This window comes from Rhamphochromis sp. 'chilingali' (genome assembly GCF_963969265.1).
Source record: "Rhamphochromis sp. 'chilingali' genome assembly, chromosome: 7".
Lineage (NCBI taxonomy): Eukaryota > Metazoa > Chordata > Actinopteri > Cichliformes > Cichlidae > Rhamphochromis > Rhamphochromis sp. 'chilingali'.
In genome coordinates this window covers 14,479,968-14,494,539 of record NC_137934.1, presented here as the reverse complement: position 1 = coordinate 14,494,539, position 14,572 = coordinate 14,479,968, and the positions used below count along the sequence as shown (strand labels likewise).

The 14,572-nt window shown below is 42.9% G+C and overlaps 1 protein-coding gene and 1 pseudogene across 2 annotated transcripts; one reads left to right on the top strand and one right to left on the bottom strand.

The window, feature by feature from the left end:
• Positions 1-1,266: 1,266 nt before the first annotated feature.
• LOC308399807 (serine/threonine-protein kinase pim-2-like) lies at positions 1,267-3,622 on the bottom strand (the record flags this gene model as incomplete). Its single annotated transcript, XM_080887238.1, has 8 exons — positions 1,267-1,358; positions 1,448-1,618; positions 1,705-1,885; positions 1,975-2,193; positions 2,278-2,325; positions 2,464-2,558; positions 2,933-3,169; positions 3,562-3,622. The coding sequence occupies 8 exons, from the start codon at positions 3,620-3,622 to the stop codon at positions 1,267-1,269; spliced, it is 1,104 nt and encodes a 367-aa protein (XP_080743364.1).
• Positions 3,623-6,403: 2,781 nt separating this feature from the next.
• Positions 6,404-14,242, top strand: LOC308399806 (annotated as a pseudogene). Its single transcript has 9 exons — positions 6,404-6,982; positions 7,522-7,609; positions 7,711-7,828; positions 11,352-11,457; positions 11,592-11,729; positions 11,925-12,128; positions 12,791-12,898; positions 13,126-13,292; positions 13,975-14,242. The product of its transcript is annotated as an uncharacterized misc_RNA (transcript).
• The last annotated feature ends 330 nt before the right edge of the window (positions 14,243-14,572 follow it).

Below are 14,572 nucleotides of genomic sequence, written 5' to 3'. Positions count from 1 at the left end.
GTCCAGGGGATCTATGTACAGAAGGAAACACACGTTAGAGGTTTTGCACAGGGAAGCAAATGAGAACTTGCTGAGAGCCGGGCTGCACTGACGCGAGTCACACACAACGATCCAGCGATGAGTAGAAGCCACTCCCTGGCTTAAATGCTGGCTGCACTGATGAGGCCCAGGTGTTTCCTCCTCAGAGGGGCGTGGGCCGAGGGCGTGAACCCACCATGAGTATATCTGTATCTATATAGATATATATGTGTATTCGTAACCTTTTTTCATCATCTAGTTTCCTGTGCCAGATCTTCTACTGATCCACTGAGGCAGACATGTAAAAAAACATGAACTAAAGCATATTTCTGTATATAAACAGGACCTTAAATCTTTATCAACAGCTACTTTAGAGGAAATTCTTCAATAAACTGCAACCAAAGGCTCAACTCAGAGGACAAAACCCAACCTGTTATAAATAGTGTGACAGCAAACTTTCTCTTGTGTAAAGTTACAAATAGGAGTAATTATCCACAGGAGCTTTTATACATAATGAAGTTATAATTCGTCCTGTAGAAATTGTACATTTAAGCTATATAGTTCCCTCTGTGATAACTCTGCTATGAATGCCTCTTATTAACTTTTATGCTTTTACAACCCACTATGAGCAAACACTCAGCAACAGTGGGAAGGAAAAACTCCCTTCTTGAAGGAAAAAACCTCTGGTAGAACCAGGAAATCTGTCTAAACTAGTTGGGGGTTAGAGCAACAGATGCAAGTCTTCAGATCATTTGCAGTGTGACTGTCTTTGTGCACACTTTAACCTGATTCAGTTTTCTTATTTGTCAAAATGCACCATGGGTAAAAAAAAACAAAACAAAATAGTAATGAAGGAGAATCTTCAGCAAAGATGAATTAAACAAGTTTTATTTTGATCAAATTTTACTTTAAGTAAAACACATCTTTATTTGATGACTTTAATGTCATCAAATAAAGACAGTTTTGATGGAGCTCCTGACCCAGCCCAAGCTCTCTATGAAGACGAGGAAAAACTCCCCAGGGGGCCAGATCGATGGGAAGAAACCTCGGGAAAGCCCATTCAAAGAGAGATCCCCTTTCCTGGGATGGCTGGGGGGGTTACAGGAACTCCGAAAAAGCTAAATTTTTATTTATTTATTTTTTAAGATTGACCCACTCTATCTATTCCTGTCCAACAGAAAAAAGAAAGGAAGTTACTACAATGTATCACACTTACATGATAAGGTGTGAATTGTGTGTTTGTGTGTGTTATCTTAGCCAGGGGTGAAGCTGGAGCTCCTCCAGTGTTGGGCGCTTCTCCGGGACTATAGCTAAACATGCGTCCAAGAAATTCCGGCATTCTTGAAAGAAAGAAAAGATCAAAAAGATGAAGATGATAGTTCTAGTGATCCAAGGCATCAGTGAATGTGGAAGTGTGAAGTTTTCTTACCTGTGGACAGACGCTTTTTGATGCTCAGTTGCTTTGTGAGGAACCTCGCGGTACTAAAGTATCGTGCATGAAGCGCTTCATACAACACCACTCCCATTTGCCACACCGTGGTGGGTCCACACCTGTAGCAGCTCCTAATGTACCACTCGGGAGGGATGTGAAGAGGAGTGCCTAACAAACAGACACAATTGCAATTTCTTCTAAAACAAAAGACACAAATTGTTACATCTGTGAAAAGCAGGAGCAGAATATGTTACCATAGAAGATGCGATACAGAGATCGCTGTTTAACAAAGCAGCTCAGTCCAAAGTCAATGATGCGAACTCGAGGCACATCTGAGCCGGTCTCAATCAGAATGTTTTGTCCCTTGATGTCCCGATGAAAGATGTGTTTCTCCTCAAGTTCCTTTACAGCATCAACTAGTTGCTTCAGAATGACCTGGAAAAGATGAAAAACACAATAATGAGTTAATGCTTTTCTGCCTTGATTGAATGCTGTACAGTCTAAGGCTCTCCCAGTCAACCTACCTTGGCCTTGTCCTCTGGTAAAGCTCTTCCATTTTCTGCTTTGTATTTTTGCAGGTCCACAGCAGGGACAGGTCTCTCCAGCACCAGGATCAGCTCTTTGCCAAAGTCGAACCACTCCAGCAAGGACACAGGTGCTGATATTCCCACTGACCCTTCTGCTTCACCTGCAAGTTTAAGCATAATGGCCACTTCCACCGAGAGCATCTTCCCATTTTCATCCTGAAATATTACAACAAAGTGGATGATGAGGAACGCCGCATTCAATCCAGTAATGTAAAACTAATTCAAGTGTTGGACGCTTACCGCCACTTTGCAGTAGACTTTATTTTTGGGAATGTGTTTGATGGCAACCTAGAAGACACAGAGCATTGGTGAGCATTTCCTCAGTATGACATAATGAAAGGTGGAAACACAGCAGACGTCTCAGTTTACGATATTATCCATTATCTGCGTTACTGCCTGTCTTACTACCATCATCTGAACACTTACTGGAAAACGATCTTCTATCCGGTAGCCAGAAAACACTGCTCCGCAGCCTCCTTCTCCGAGCTGGTGCTCCTCCACATATCTGGCTTGGAATTCACCTGAACAGACAAAACAGCAAATCTTGTTTTATTACAGCTGTGACACAAATTACTCTCCTCTGTAGCCTAAATGTTCCTTCTGCCCTTCCCCTGAATATAAAACCCAAGCTGCTTGCTACTTACGTTTTTGGTCTGCCACTGATTTTTTGCCCTGGTCCACATTCCTTTTTTTTTTCTTGGGTGACTCTCTGTTGTCTCCCGTGGCCTTTCTTTTGCCATTTTTTGTGCACTCCTGTTTGTTGTTCAAGTCTGGAGATGTGGAAAACACCAAAAGCACATCAGCTCACTGGATGATAGACACAAACACTAAACACCAATATCTTAAACCTAGCAACCACACTTAATCTACCCCCTTATTCAACTAATTAGCCTACCTTTACCAGAGTCCAACGAGGAGGATGCTTGCTCCTTGTCACCGCTCGTATGGTCGAGAAGTTTAGCCTTCTTTGCTTTCTTTGTTGTGCCCTCTTCATCTTGCACAACCTTGCGCTTCACTCCTTTGACCACATCTGAGCTGGTGGAAGGACCAGCCTGCTCAGCGACCCTCCTCCTTTTTATTGGGGTCTTCTTTTCAGGACTGGCCTTTCTTTTAGCAGTCCTGCTCTTACAATCTATAAACGACGACAACAACACAGTGGTGAAAAAGAGTCCCCGACATCAGGACTGGAAGCAGTTTGATGGCAAAGAATTTGAAATTGCTTTTGCTTAAATGATCACAAGTTTATTCTTGGGATTAAAAAAACTGACCAGTGCGAATTGATACTAGGTTTACTAAGTCTTAGATCTTGATGACACTTGTTGGTCTGTTTTTACTGTTGAGTCCAAGAATAAACTTATTACATTATTTTACCAAAAGACCGGTAACCTTCCTTTGATTAGACATCTTGTATTAAAGCTATTTTCAATCAAACATATGATTCAATTGCTTCAAAAATGATTCACACAGTGTCAACATTTCTAGGATTTGGATTTTACCAGGTTCTTATTTTATTATTTTACTTACCTTGATCTCCTGAATCTTTCTTATCGGCCGGAGTGGTAATTTTTCTTGTTTCCTTTTTCATTGTAATTTCGGAGACCCTTTAAAATCGAAAATGTAAACCGTAATGAGTTAATATTGAGTTAATACTTCTTCAAATGTGCACCTTTCAAATGCTTGACTTTTCTAACTGAATTCTGTAAGTGAGCTTTATAAGTAAACTCTGGAAACTACGGCAACACAACATAGAATCTTGCCTTTCAGTGACTTCACTGACTGCCAGTAGTTCAAAGTAGTTTACAGAAAAACACTCTGGCAGACAAAGCCATAATATTTCATATAATTCAATCATTTCATATCAATTAAACAGTTTCTTTCATTATCTTTCATCATTTGTATAAAGACCTCATCTATGGATGACAGTATGAAGATTTGTGGTTGACCACACACTAATAAACACAGTGTCAGCTACATTGTCATCTGATTTAAAGTATTTATTATGTACATTTAACTGTCATGGTACTGAGTCTGTGACCCAGTGTTTTGTGTTTGTTCATTTATATTCATTGATTATTCTTATGTATGTTTTTGGTTCTCTTTATTGTTTTCTTCTTGTGTTATATTCTTAGGCTTTAGGTTTCTGTTACTTTGCCTTGCCCCTGTGTCCCACGTGGCCCATTGTTTTCCTCTGTTTGCTGTTGGGTTGTCTGTGTATCATCCATGACAATTAAATTAAATAGCAAATGCAACTACAATTTCAATGAGATTCATTCCTGGCATTCTACTGCGGTGGCTGAAAGTAGACACCAAGCATTATCACTGTAACTGATGTAAATATTGGACTTGGAGGGGATTCATCTGATAGACTGATGCAAACATTACTGTAGCGACTTCCACAGTCGCTAGAGGCCAGGGATGGAGCCTGCCTATTTGCCTGACACGCTGTCAACTTTACGCAATAATGCAAGAGGTGGAATTGTTTGCTTGTTTATTAAAGTGCTTTGAGAGTTTACAGAGTAATGTCATCAGCTCCTGATTCAGACTCTTAAAACATCACAGGCTCTAATGTAACAAAGCGAAACATGTTGTGCAGCGCAGCGGTCAACAAAAACTACGGCTACCCAGCCCTCCTCTCTGTCAAAAATACGGAGTGGAAACTACAGATATTTGTTTAAAAATGTAGGGAGTAAAAATTAAGTACAGCAAGGAAGTTTTTTTTTACTTTTTTACTTCCTACCTGTGGAGCCAATTAAGCTAAATTTAAGAAGCGCATGTCTGTGTATACTTAAAAGCTCTTATGGTTATTTTCACTTTGTAGACAAATTAAAGCACAGAAAAGAAAAACACGATACATTAGAGCATGACATAATTTGACCTGAGGTGGCGCTGCACCGTGAGAGAGCCTGAACGTCAACCGGAAGAAGACGAGAATAAACTCCGTATAAACAACATGGCGTCTCCCTGTGAGGTTTTTTGTTTTGTTTTGTTTTTTAAATGAACTTTATTTAGAACAATAACAATGACAATCTCAAAGAGACAAGCGACATATTAAATCAATCAGAACAGAATCACATCTCCTGTACACCACAATGAAATCGACAATAACTGAAAGTAAACATACATACACACACACACACACACACACACACACACACACACACACACACACATACATATATATACATATATATACATATATATACATATATATGCATATACACATGCATACATACACATCCATATTCACACATCTACATAATAATAATATAAAAAGATGAATAACCAATACAAAAATAAATAACAATAAAAAAAAGAATGAAAAACAAGGAACAGAAATAAAGAAGACAAGGGGGATCATAAAATCTCTAAAAGTGAGGTTCCATAAACAAGACACATAACTTAAATAAGGGGCTAAGAAAAATCAAACTCTTCTAAAAATCTATGCAATTTGATTGCTTGGGGCTTATTTATTAGCTTAAGAGATTTATGGAACAGAGAGAATTTTGTCCTACCTGGATATAAGGTGTTAACCAAATACCTCCTCAAAAATGGATTATTGCATTTTCCATTAACCAAGTCAAGACCATCTAGTTTAACTTTATGTAAATTTGTAGTCTGTATATTTGAAAAATTGTTCTTTATTGTATTTACAAGGACTGTTGGGATATTCTGTGAAACCTTTTTATAGAGCTCGAACGAGCAACTCATGTCATATTTCTCATTAAGCCTGTTTAATTCAAGTATATCTCCATTTTCATCCATTATATGTGTCACAGACCAAATTTGTTTTGTCATCCATTCGTCCACAAACATAGATTTCCCCCGATTCAATATCACCCTATTATTCCACAATGGAACATTGTGGGGACTAAAGTTATGTTTAAACATTAATTTACAATTTAACAAAACTTGTTGATGAAATTTGGAAAGTTTTATGGGTAGTTTAGAAATGTCAAAATCACATACTAAAAGGATCCCCCCAACTTTGTTGAAAATAAGAGATGGCATCAAGAACCACATCTCATTATCATTTTTCAAGAAAGATCGTAGCCAATTAATCTTTAAAATGCCATTCATTATTTCAAAATCGATTGCTTTTAAACCCCCCTCTTCATAATCTTTTATCAAGTCCCTGTTACTAATATAATGATGTTTATTTTTCCATATGAAATTAAAATTCGCCTTATTTATGTCTTTTATAATTCTTGGTGGGATGGCTAGGGAATAAGCTGGATAGATTAATCTGGACAAAGATTCAACCTTGGTCAACATTATCCTGCCGAACAACGTTAAATCTCTCTGTAGTCAATGGTTTAGAGGTTTTTTTTGCATTTGTCAATTGTATTCTGAATATTCTTTTCGTCTCCCTGTGAGGTGTCATGCCGAGCAGATGTCAGAGTTGAGTTCAAGCAAAGTTGACTCTTTCGGTGATTACAGTTTGTCCGGGCGGGCTGTGCGTCTTATTTCATCCGCAGACACGTCGTTGGATGAGGAACAGCTCATGTTGGCATCAGTGGCAGTCAGGATGGCAGCATCTTCCAGAGGGAAGGTCAGGTCGCTGGTCTCTCTGAGCAGGACGCTGTCCACCAACAAGCCCGGTTCCACGGCTGGAGATTACCCTTCTCCGGCTGAAGTTCCCGCTTCTCCCCCGAACAGCGAGCCAGCCACGGCGCCTCAGCGGAGACCCAAAAAAGACCCCAGCGGCTGCTCCGTGCTCCTCTTCCCCGGTCAGGGCAGCCAGTTTGTGGGCATGGGCAGAGGACTTTTAAAATACCCCAACGTTAAAGAAATGTTCACCGTAGCCCAGAAGATCCTGGGTTACGACCTGCTGTCTCTGTGTCTGGAGGGCCCCGAGGACGAGCTGCAGAAAACGGTTCACTGTCAGCCGGCGGTGTTTGTCACCTCCCTGGCTGCTGTGGAGAGACTCAACCAAGAAAACCCCAAAGTAAGTGCCAGATAAATGTCTGGAAAAAGGACAATAACTGCAGGTCCTGCCTTCTTAAATGTGGCCATTTTATCTTTTTTTTTTTTTTTTTTTAAATACTGCTACAGTAATATTAATTTATATTTAAAATGTGCGCACATTATGTATGAAGGTGTGGATGAATGATGCTTGTTGTAAGAAAGCATTTTGAGTGCCCAGTAGAAGAGCATCTTTCAAATGCAAAGTTTCTCATTTCAACTTTAATTACTGCACCTGATTAAGGCGGTAGAGTAAATAAGGCTTCCAACAGTGGTTATTTCTTATTATCACATCTTGTTTTTATTGTTTTTATCAGTAGATTGTTGTTTCACTCCCACCAAAAACATCACCGTAAATAATCTTCTGATTCTGAATGACCATTTAAAAAAATAAACAAATTGTTCTGAGTTAATTTCAGTTACGGATGTATCAGTGACATAAATGATATATCGGTCATAATCGGGAGGCTGTTACATTTTTATTTTTTTATTTTTTTTTGACTTGTTTCCTGCTGTACACAGGCCATTGAGATGTGTGTCGCTGCTGCAGGTTTCAGTGTCGGAGAATTTGCTGCTCTTGTCTTTTCTGGGGCGATGAACTTTGCAGAAGGTAGAAAGATTTCTTTTTTGGGTTTTTTTGTGCACTTGTAAAAGGTGTTTTAATCACAACTTTGGTTAATATTCTGTATTTACTCCTTATGCATCTTCTAGCTTTGTATGCAGTGAAGGTGCGAGCGGAGACTATGCAGAAGGCCTCAGAACTGGTTCCCAGTGGGATGCTGTCAGTCACTGGTAGACCTCAGGCTCAGTATAATTATGCCTGTCTGCAGTAGGGCTGCCACGATTAGTCGACTAGTCACGATTACGTCGACTATCAAAATCGTCGACGACTGATTTAATAGTCGAGGCGGCGTTTGAAGCTTTGTAAGATCACAAAAGACGCAGGAATAAGTAGTAGGATTTAAGAGTGTAATAACGGACTGAAACAGAAGATGGCAGCACTGCATATACAAGGATGCCAGCCGTTAAACCCCGAAGAAGAAGAAGAAGAAGAAGAAGAAGCGGTGTCCCAGAATTCATAGCGCGGCCTAGCTCAGTTTCCAACAATGGCGGCAGCTAGTTAGTTTTAATATTACTCTTATTATTCTTTCTGGGTCACAAAATAAACGTTTAACATATTTTCAGGCGAGAATGTAGCTGTGTAAACCTCAAATATCTGCTCAGTTTATCAAGACACCACATATTTTCAAAAGCGCTCCGATGTTTTCGGAGACGTCTGTTACCCACTAGCTCGATAGCTAGCCGGGGCAAGGCTCACTAGAGCCGTGAGAACACCGGACTCCCGGCAGATCGTTTTCAAACACACCGCTGTCTTTCGCTGCTCAGGTTAAACATGATATATAAGTCACTTAGATAACTTAAAAATGTTATTGTTTGGCTTATTTTAGTATTTTATTTGTTCCTGAGTAAATCTGTTTTGCTGAGATTAAAGTTATAGTTTTTACACAGCTGAATAAACGTCAAGCAGACAGCTGATTATCAGAAGTGTGAGATGCTGGAGAATATTCTCCGGTGTCCTGTTATATTTTAGATAGCAAGGAGTTTATTAAACTTCACCGAAACAATCTGCAAATTTCATTAAAATTTAATAAACTATCATCTTGTCTTTATTTTTAGTTAGCACATACCTTAAACACTTAAAGCTGTAAGCTAATGATAGTTATATAAGAGCAGATGCTGCTGGTGCAATAAGCTGAACGTTTTACATCCAATGGATGATGAATCAGAATCAGAATACTTTATTGATCCCTGGGGGAAATTATTTTTTGTTACAGTGCTCCATTTTAAACCAACATTAAGACAAGACAGACAATACGCTAACTAAGAATAGTACAATATATACATATATATACATACATACATACATAAGTCACTTATAAATAAATAGTTGGAAAAGAAACATGTGTAGCTGTAGCAGCAAACAGTGTGTTAAGTGGATGCGTTGTACAGGGAGATGGCCACAGGCAGGAATGATTTCCTGTGTCGTTCAGTGGTGCTTTTCGGTAATCTCAGTCTCTCACTGAACGAGCTCCTGTGACTGACCAACATGTCATGGAGTGGGTGGGAGGTGTTATCCAACATTGTCTTTATCTTGGACAGCATCCGCCTCTCCGACACCACCTTGAGGGAGTCCAGCTCCATCCCCACAACATTGCTGGCCTTACGGATCAGTTTATTAAGTCTGTTGGCATCTGCGACCCTCAGCCTGCTCCCCCAGCATGCAACAGCATAGAGGATCGCACTGGCCACCACAGACTCATAGAAAATCCTCAGCATTTTCTGGCAGATGTTGAAGGACCTCAGTCGCCTCAAAAAATAGAGACGACTCTGGCCCTTCCTGTAAAGTGCTGTGGTGTTTTTAGCCCAGTCCAGTTTATTGTCAATGTGTACTCCAAGGTATTTATAGTCCTCCACAATGTCAACACTGACCCCCTGGATTGAAACAGGGGTCAAGTGTTTCCTGGTCTTCCTGAAGTCCACGATCAGTTCCTTGGTCTTTGCCACGTTGAGTTGCAGATGATTCTGCTCACACCACGTGACAAAGGAGTCGACCACAGCCCGGTACTCTGTCTCATCATCCCTGCTGATGCATCCAACCACCGCAGAGTCATCAGAAAACTTCTGAAGATGGCAGGTCTCTGTGCAGTGGCTGAAGTCTGTGGTGTAGAGGGTGAAGAGGAAGGGGGAGAGGACAGTCCCCTGTGGTGCCCCTGTGTTGCTAATCACCTTGTCAGACACACACTGTGGGAGACGTACATATTGTGGTCTTCCTGTCAGGTAATCAACAATCCAGGACACCAGAGAAGCATCCACCTGCATCGCTGCTAACTTATCACCCAGGAGGGTCGGCCTGATGGTGTTGAAAGCACTGGAAAAGTCAAAAAACATGACCCTCACAGTGCTCGCCGGCTGGTCCAGATGGGTGTAGACACGATTGAGCAGGTAGATGATGGCGTCCTCTGTTCCGAGACGAGGCTGATAAGCGAACTGAAGGGGATCCAGATGTGGTCTTACTATGGGTCGCAGCTGGTCCAGGATGAGCCTTTCCAGGGTCTTCATGATGTGGGAGGTCAGTGCCACGGGCCTGTAATCCTGGGGGCCACTGGGACGAGGCGTCTTTGGTACAGGGACGAGGCATGATGTCTTCCACATCACCGGGACCCTCTGCAGACTCAGACTCAGCATAAACAGTTTATGAAAGACTCCACACAGCTGGGGGGCACAGGTCTTGAGGACAAGGGGACTCACTCCGTCTGGTCCAGCAGACTTGCCTGAGTGAAGTCTCCTCATTTGCATCTCAACCTGGTATTGAGTGAAGGTGATGGGTGGGGGAGGGGTGTCAGGAATCTCACAGGAGGCAACATGTGAAGAGAGAGGCTGGCACAGTGGTGTGGTTCTGGATTCCAGGCTGACTGCAGGTGAGGTTGTGGGGGTGGGAGCAGACACTGTGGTGTCGAATCTATTGAAAAACAGATTCAACTCGTCGGCTCTATTCTCACCTCCCTCAGCTCCCCTGCTGTTGGTTGGCCTGAATCCAGTGATGGTCTTCATGCCCCTCCACACCTCTCTCATGCTGTTCTGCTGGAGTTTCCACTCCAGCTTCCTCCTGTAATTGTCCTTAGCCTCTCTGATCTTGTCCTTTAGTAACACCTGGATCTTCCTCACCTCCTCTTTGTTGCCCCCTCTGAAAGCCCTCTTCTTGTTGTTGAGGAGGGCTTTGATGTCCTTAGTCACCCACGGCTTGTTATTTGGGTAACAATGAACAGTCTGAGCTGGAACAATGGAGTCGGTGCAGAAAGTTATGTAGCCTGTGATACACTCAGTAAGCCCATTGATGTCCTCGGCGTGAGGCTCACAGAGTGTTTCCCAGTCGGTCACCTCGAAACAGCCCTGTAGTTCCGCTATTGCCTCCTCTGACCACCTCCTAACAGTCCTGGTGGTCACAGGTTCCCTCCTCACAATTGGCACATAGCGGGGGGTGAGGTGAATCAGGTTATGATCTGACCTACCAAGTGGGGGGAGGGAGGAGGAGCTGTATGCATCCTTGACGTTAGCATACAGTAAGTCTAAAGTTTTCTCTCCCCTGGTGGGACAGTCCACATATTGTTTGAATGTTGGTAGTGTATTGTCCAGTGATACATGGTTGAAGTCACCCGAGATCACAATAAAGGCACTCGGGTGCTGAGTCTGTAGCCGAGCTATGGCAGAGTGGATAGTCTGATTAGTCGACTAATCGCAAAAATAATCGGTGACTAGTCGACTATCAAAATAATCGTTTGTGGCAGCCCTAGTCTGCAGGCAAAAGAGCACTGCAAGAGTCTGGGGATGGAGAATCCTGTGTGCTCTGTGGCCAACTAGCTTTTTCCAGATGGCAGGGTTATTGCAGGGCACCAGCAGGTAATGCATTCATATATTCTTGCTGCTTTAATATACCATGAATCTATTGTGTTCTCTTTTCTGTCTTCTCTCAACCATCAAAAAAGTTGTTAGAGCTGCTCTTGTCATTTCTGCTGTCTTCTTTGACTTCTCAGGCTCTGGATTTCCTCCAGGAAAACTCTCGGCGCCTAAAGTTCATGCGGACCAAAACTCTCCCAGTCAGTGGTGCGTTCCATACTGAGCTGATGGCATCGGCTACTGAACCTCTCAGAGAGGTGCTCCGGCAGGTGGAGGTCAGTCAGCCACTTTATCCAAAAGGGATTAACATATTTTCCGAAACATGTATTCAATTACTCTGTAAAGCTACACCAGTCCTCATTTTTAAAAGATAACCCATCCTATTCAGTCTGACTCGGAAAGTTAAATGGAAAGTATACCCAAGATTTTACATCTGGTATTCAGCCATTCAAACTGCCCTCCGTCTTCAGAGTGAGGGAAAGTCTTCCCTTCACCATGAACTCAAACTGAAGAGACGGATCCAGCGGGAAAACAGTCAGCGGGAACGCAGCCGGAGCGCCCGCAGCAGCTGCAGCAGCAGGGGCAGCCAATCTGATGACTCGACTATCCATGAGACAGAGAAGACAGAAAAAGAGAAAGACAAACAGGACTTAGAGATTGAAAACATTATCAAGGTAAGTGAGGGCTATAAGAATCTTTTTTTGTAATATTTATTTAATTACATCATGCACCAAACTATCCATGGTAGTGATTATTTAACTAAGTCATAGTGGCACTGGGCAGCTGCCAGTGCAGTTCATTTTGTCCATTTAAAAAGTACCATGTACACTCACTGGCCACATTTTTGTTAGATACACCTGTTGAGCTGCTCATTAGGTCAAATACCTAATCAGCCTATCACATGGCAGCAGCTCAGTGCATTTAGGCATGTATACATTAATAAGATGACCTGCTGAAGGTCAAATGGGATTTAAATGACTTTGAACATGCATTGTTGTTTGTGTCGGACAGGCTTGTCTGAGTATTTCAGAAACTGTACAACCATCTAACCGGTTTATAGAAAATGGTCTGAAATAGAGGAAATCTCCTGTGAGCAGCACTTCTCTGGGAAAAAAATCACTTGTTGGTGCCAAAGATCAAAAGCGGAATGAGCAGATTACTTACAGCTGTAAGGAAAGCAACATGAACTCAAATACCCACTTACTTCAACCAAGTTATCAAGAAGAGCACCGCTGAAAGCACAATACGTTGAACCTCGAAGCTGATGGCCTAGTGTCACCTGCTGGATAGAGGTGAAAACACAAACCAAACAATGGCTCTTTCATCTGTTTCACAGCATGCTCGGGAACTGGAAACTCGCCGAAGGGAGGCAGAGGAGAGAGAGCGGAGGAAGCAGAGGGAGGTGCAGATGGAACTGGAAAGACAGCTGAAAGAGGCTGAGATGGTAAAAAAAAAAAGTTTTCCACTTGACACCAATTATGTACAGAGTCTTTTCTCCTTGACTTTGATCTTTGAGAACTGCAGCAAAATGTTGACTGTCATTATAAAATTCACATCTTTAATGATTTGGAAAAATGGTTATGACAGTCCAGGAAAAGGTGATTCAGGAATAGGTCAGTTTATACCGCTCTGTTGGTGCATCTGTTTATGTAGCTGTGTGTGTGTGCATAGATAAAAGACAGCATGCAGGCTGAGATGCAGGTGAAGGAAAAGGAGGCTGAACAACAGAAGAAGAGGATCAGGGAGCTGGAGCTGACACAGCAGCAGCTGGAAGTTGCCCTTAATATGGAGATCCAGGCTCGGCTAGAGGAGGAGAGGGCCAGACTGGAGCTTGAGCGGTAACAATGGATTTCTAACTCTTATTATGGCCCTTTATTATTTTATTTGTGATGGAGATCTGAGATATCCATGAGAAGTATTAACTGTCATGCGGCGGCTGTGTGAAGGCAAGAGAGGACCCAATTGCACGGCTCTAGACACACGGGAATGAACTCAAAGGCAGGTCTTTATTAACAGGAACATAAGAAGTCATACAAAACTATACTGGGAGAAACTAAAGCTGAGGCGCTGGGAAGACACGGGAAATGCACACAACCTAGAAGGATGACGCAACACAGAACAAAGGGACACTCTGACATAAATACACAGAAGGTAATGAGGGAAGTGGGAACACACGGGGAACACAGCTGAAGACAATTACTCATGACCGAGCAGGGAGGACACGAAACTGAAAATACTGACACCAAGATGTGGACCTTAAACACAACACAGTACACAGAGATGAGCACAGAGAGAGAGGCAGAGAACAAGGATGAATACGAGGGGATGAGGAGAACACAGAACACAACGGACGGGAACACGGTACCAGAACAAACACCACAATAAAAGCATGGACACAGGGGGAATCCAACTACCAAACCAAACAATCCAATGGACATAAGGAACAAAATACAAAACCACAGGAAAACTGAGAACACTGGGTCAAAATGACCCAGGACCATGACAATACCCCCCCTCAAGGGCTGACTCCAGACAGCCCTTGCGGACGGCAACGGCGGCAGAACAGATCCGGAGGCCGGCCGTGTGGAAGGCGGCGGCTACAGAGCGGGACCGGAGGCCGGGCCCCTCGAACCCTCCAGCGGAGACGAGGAAGGGCTGGCTGGGCTCTCCAGAACCCCCAGCGGACAAGGCAGGTGGCAGCGTGGAAGCCGCGGAGTGCTGGATGGGCTCATCCGAGCTTCCAGCCGGAGCTGATGTAGCGCCAGAGGGTATCGGGACCCCTGGCTGAATGTTAAGCTGACCAGAAGACCAAACTGCTACAGGGGACCAAACTGATGGCTGTAGTAATGGTTGTGGTGACAGTGGAGTGGGCGGTGGAGTGGATGACTGAGTTAACGGTGACTGTGCTAATGGTTCAGCTAAGGAGTGCATTAATGACAGGACTACAGGTTGAATGACTGACTGAGCAGCAGCCTGAATGGCTGAGTGTCGTGATGGTTGTGGTGGAAGAGAAGCGGGTGATGGTGTGGATGATGGAGCTACGGGCGACTGAGTGGCAGACTGAACTGATGACTGAAGTGATGGTAGAGGTGAAAATTGAGCTTGTGGTGGGGTAGCT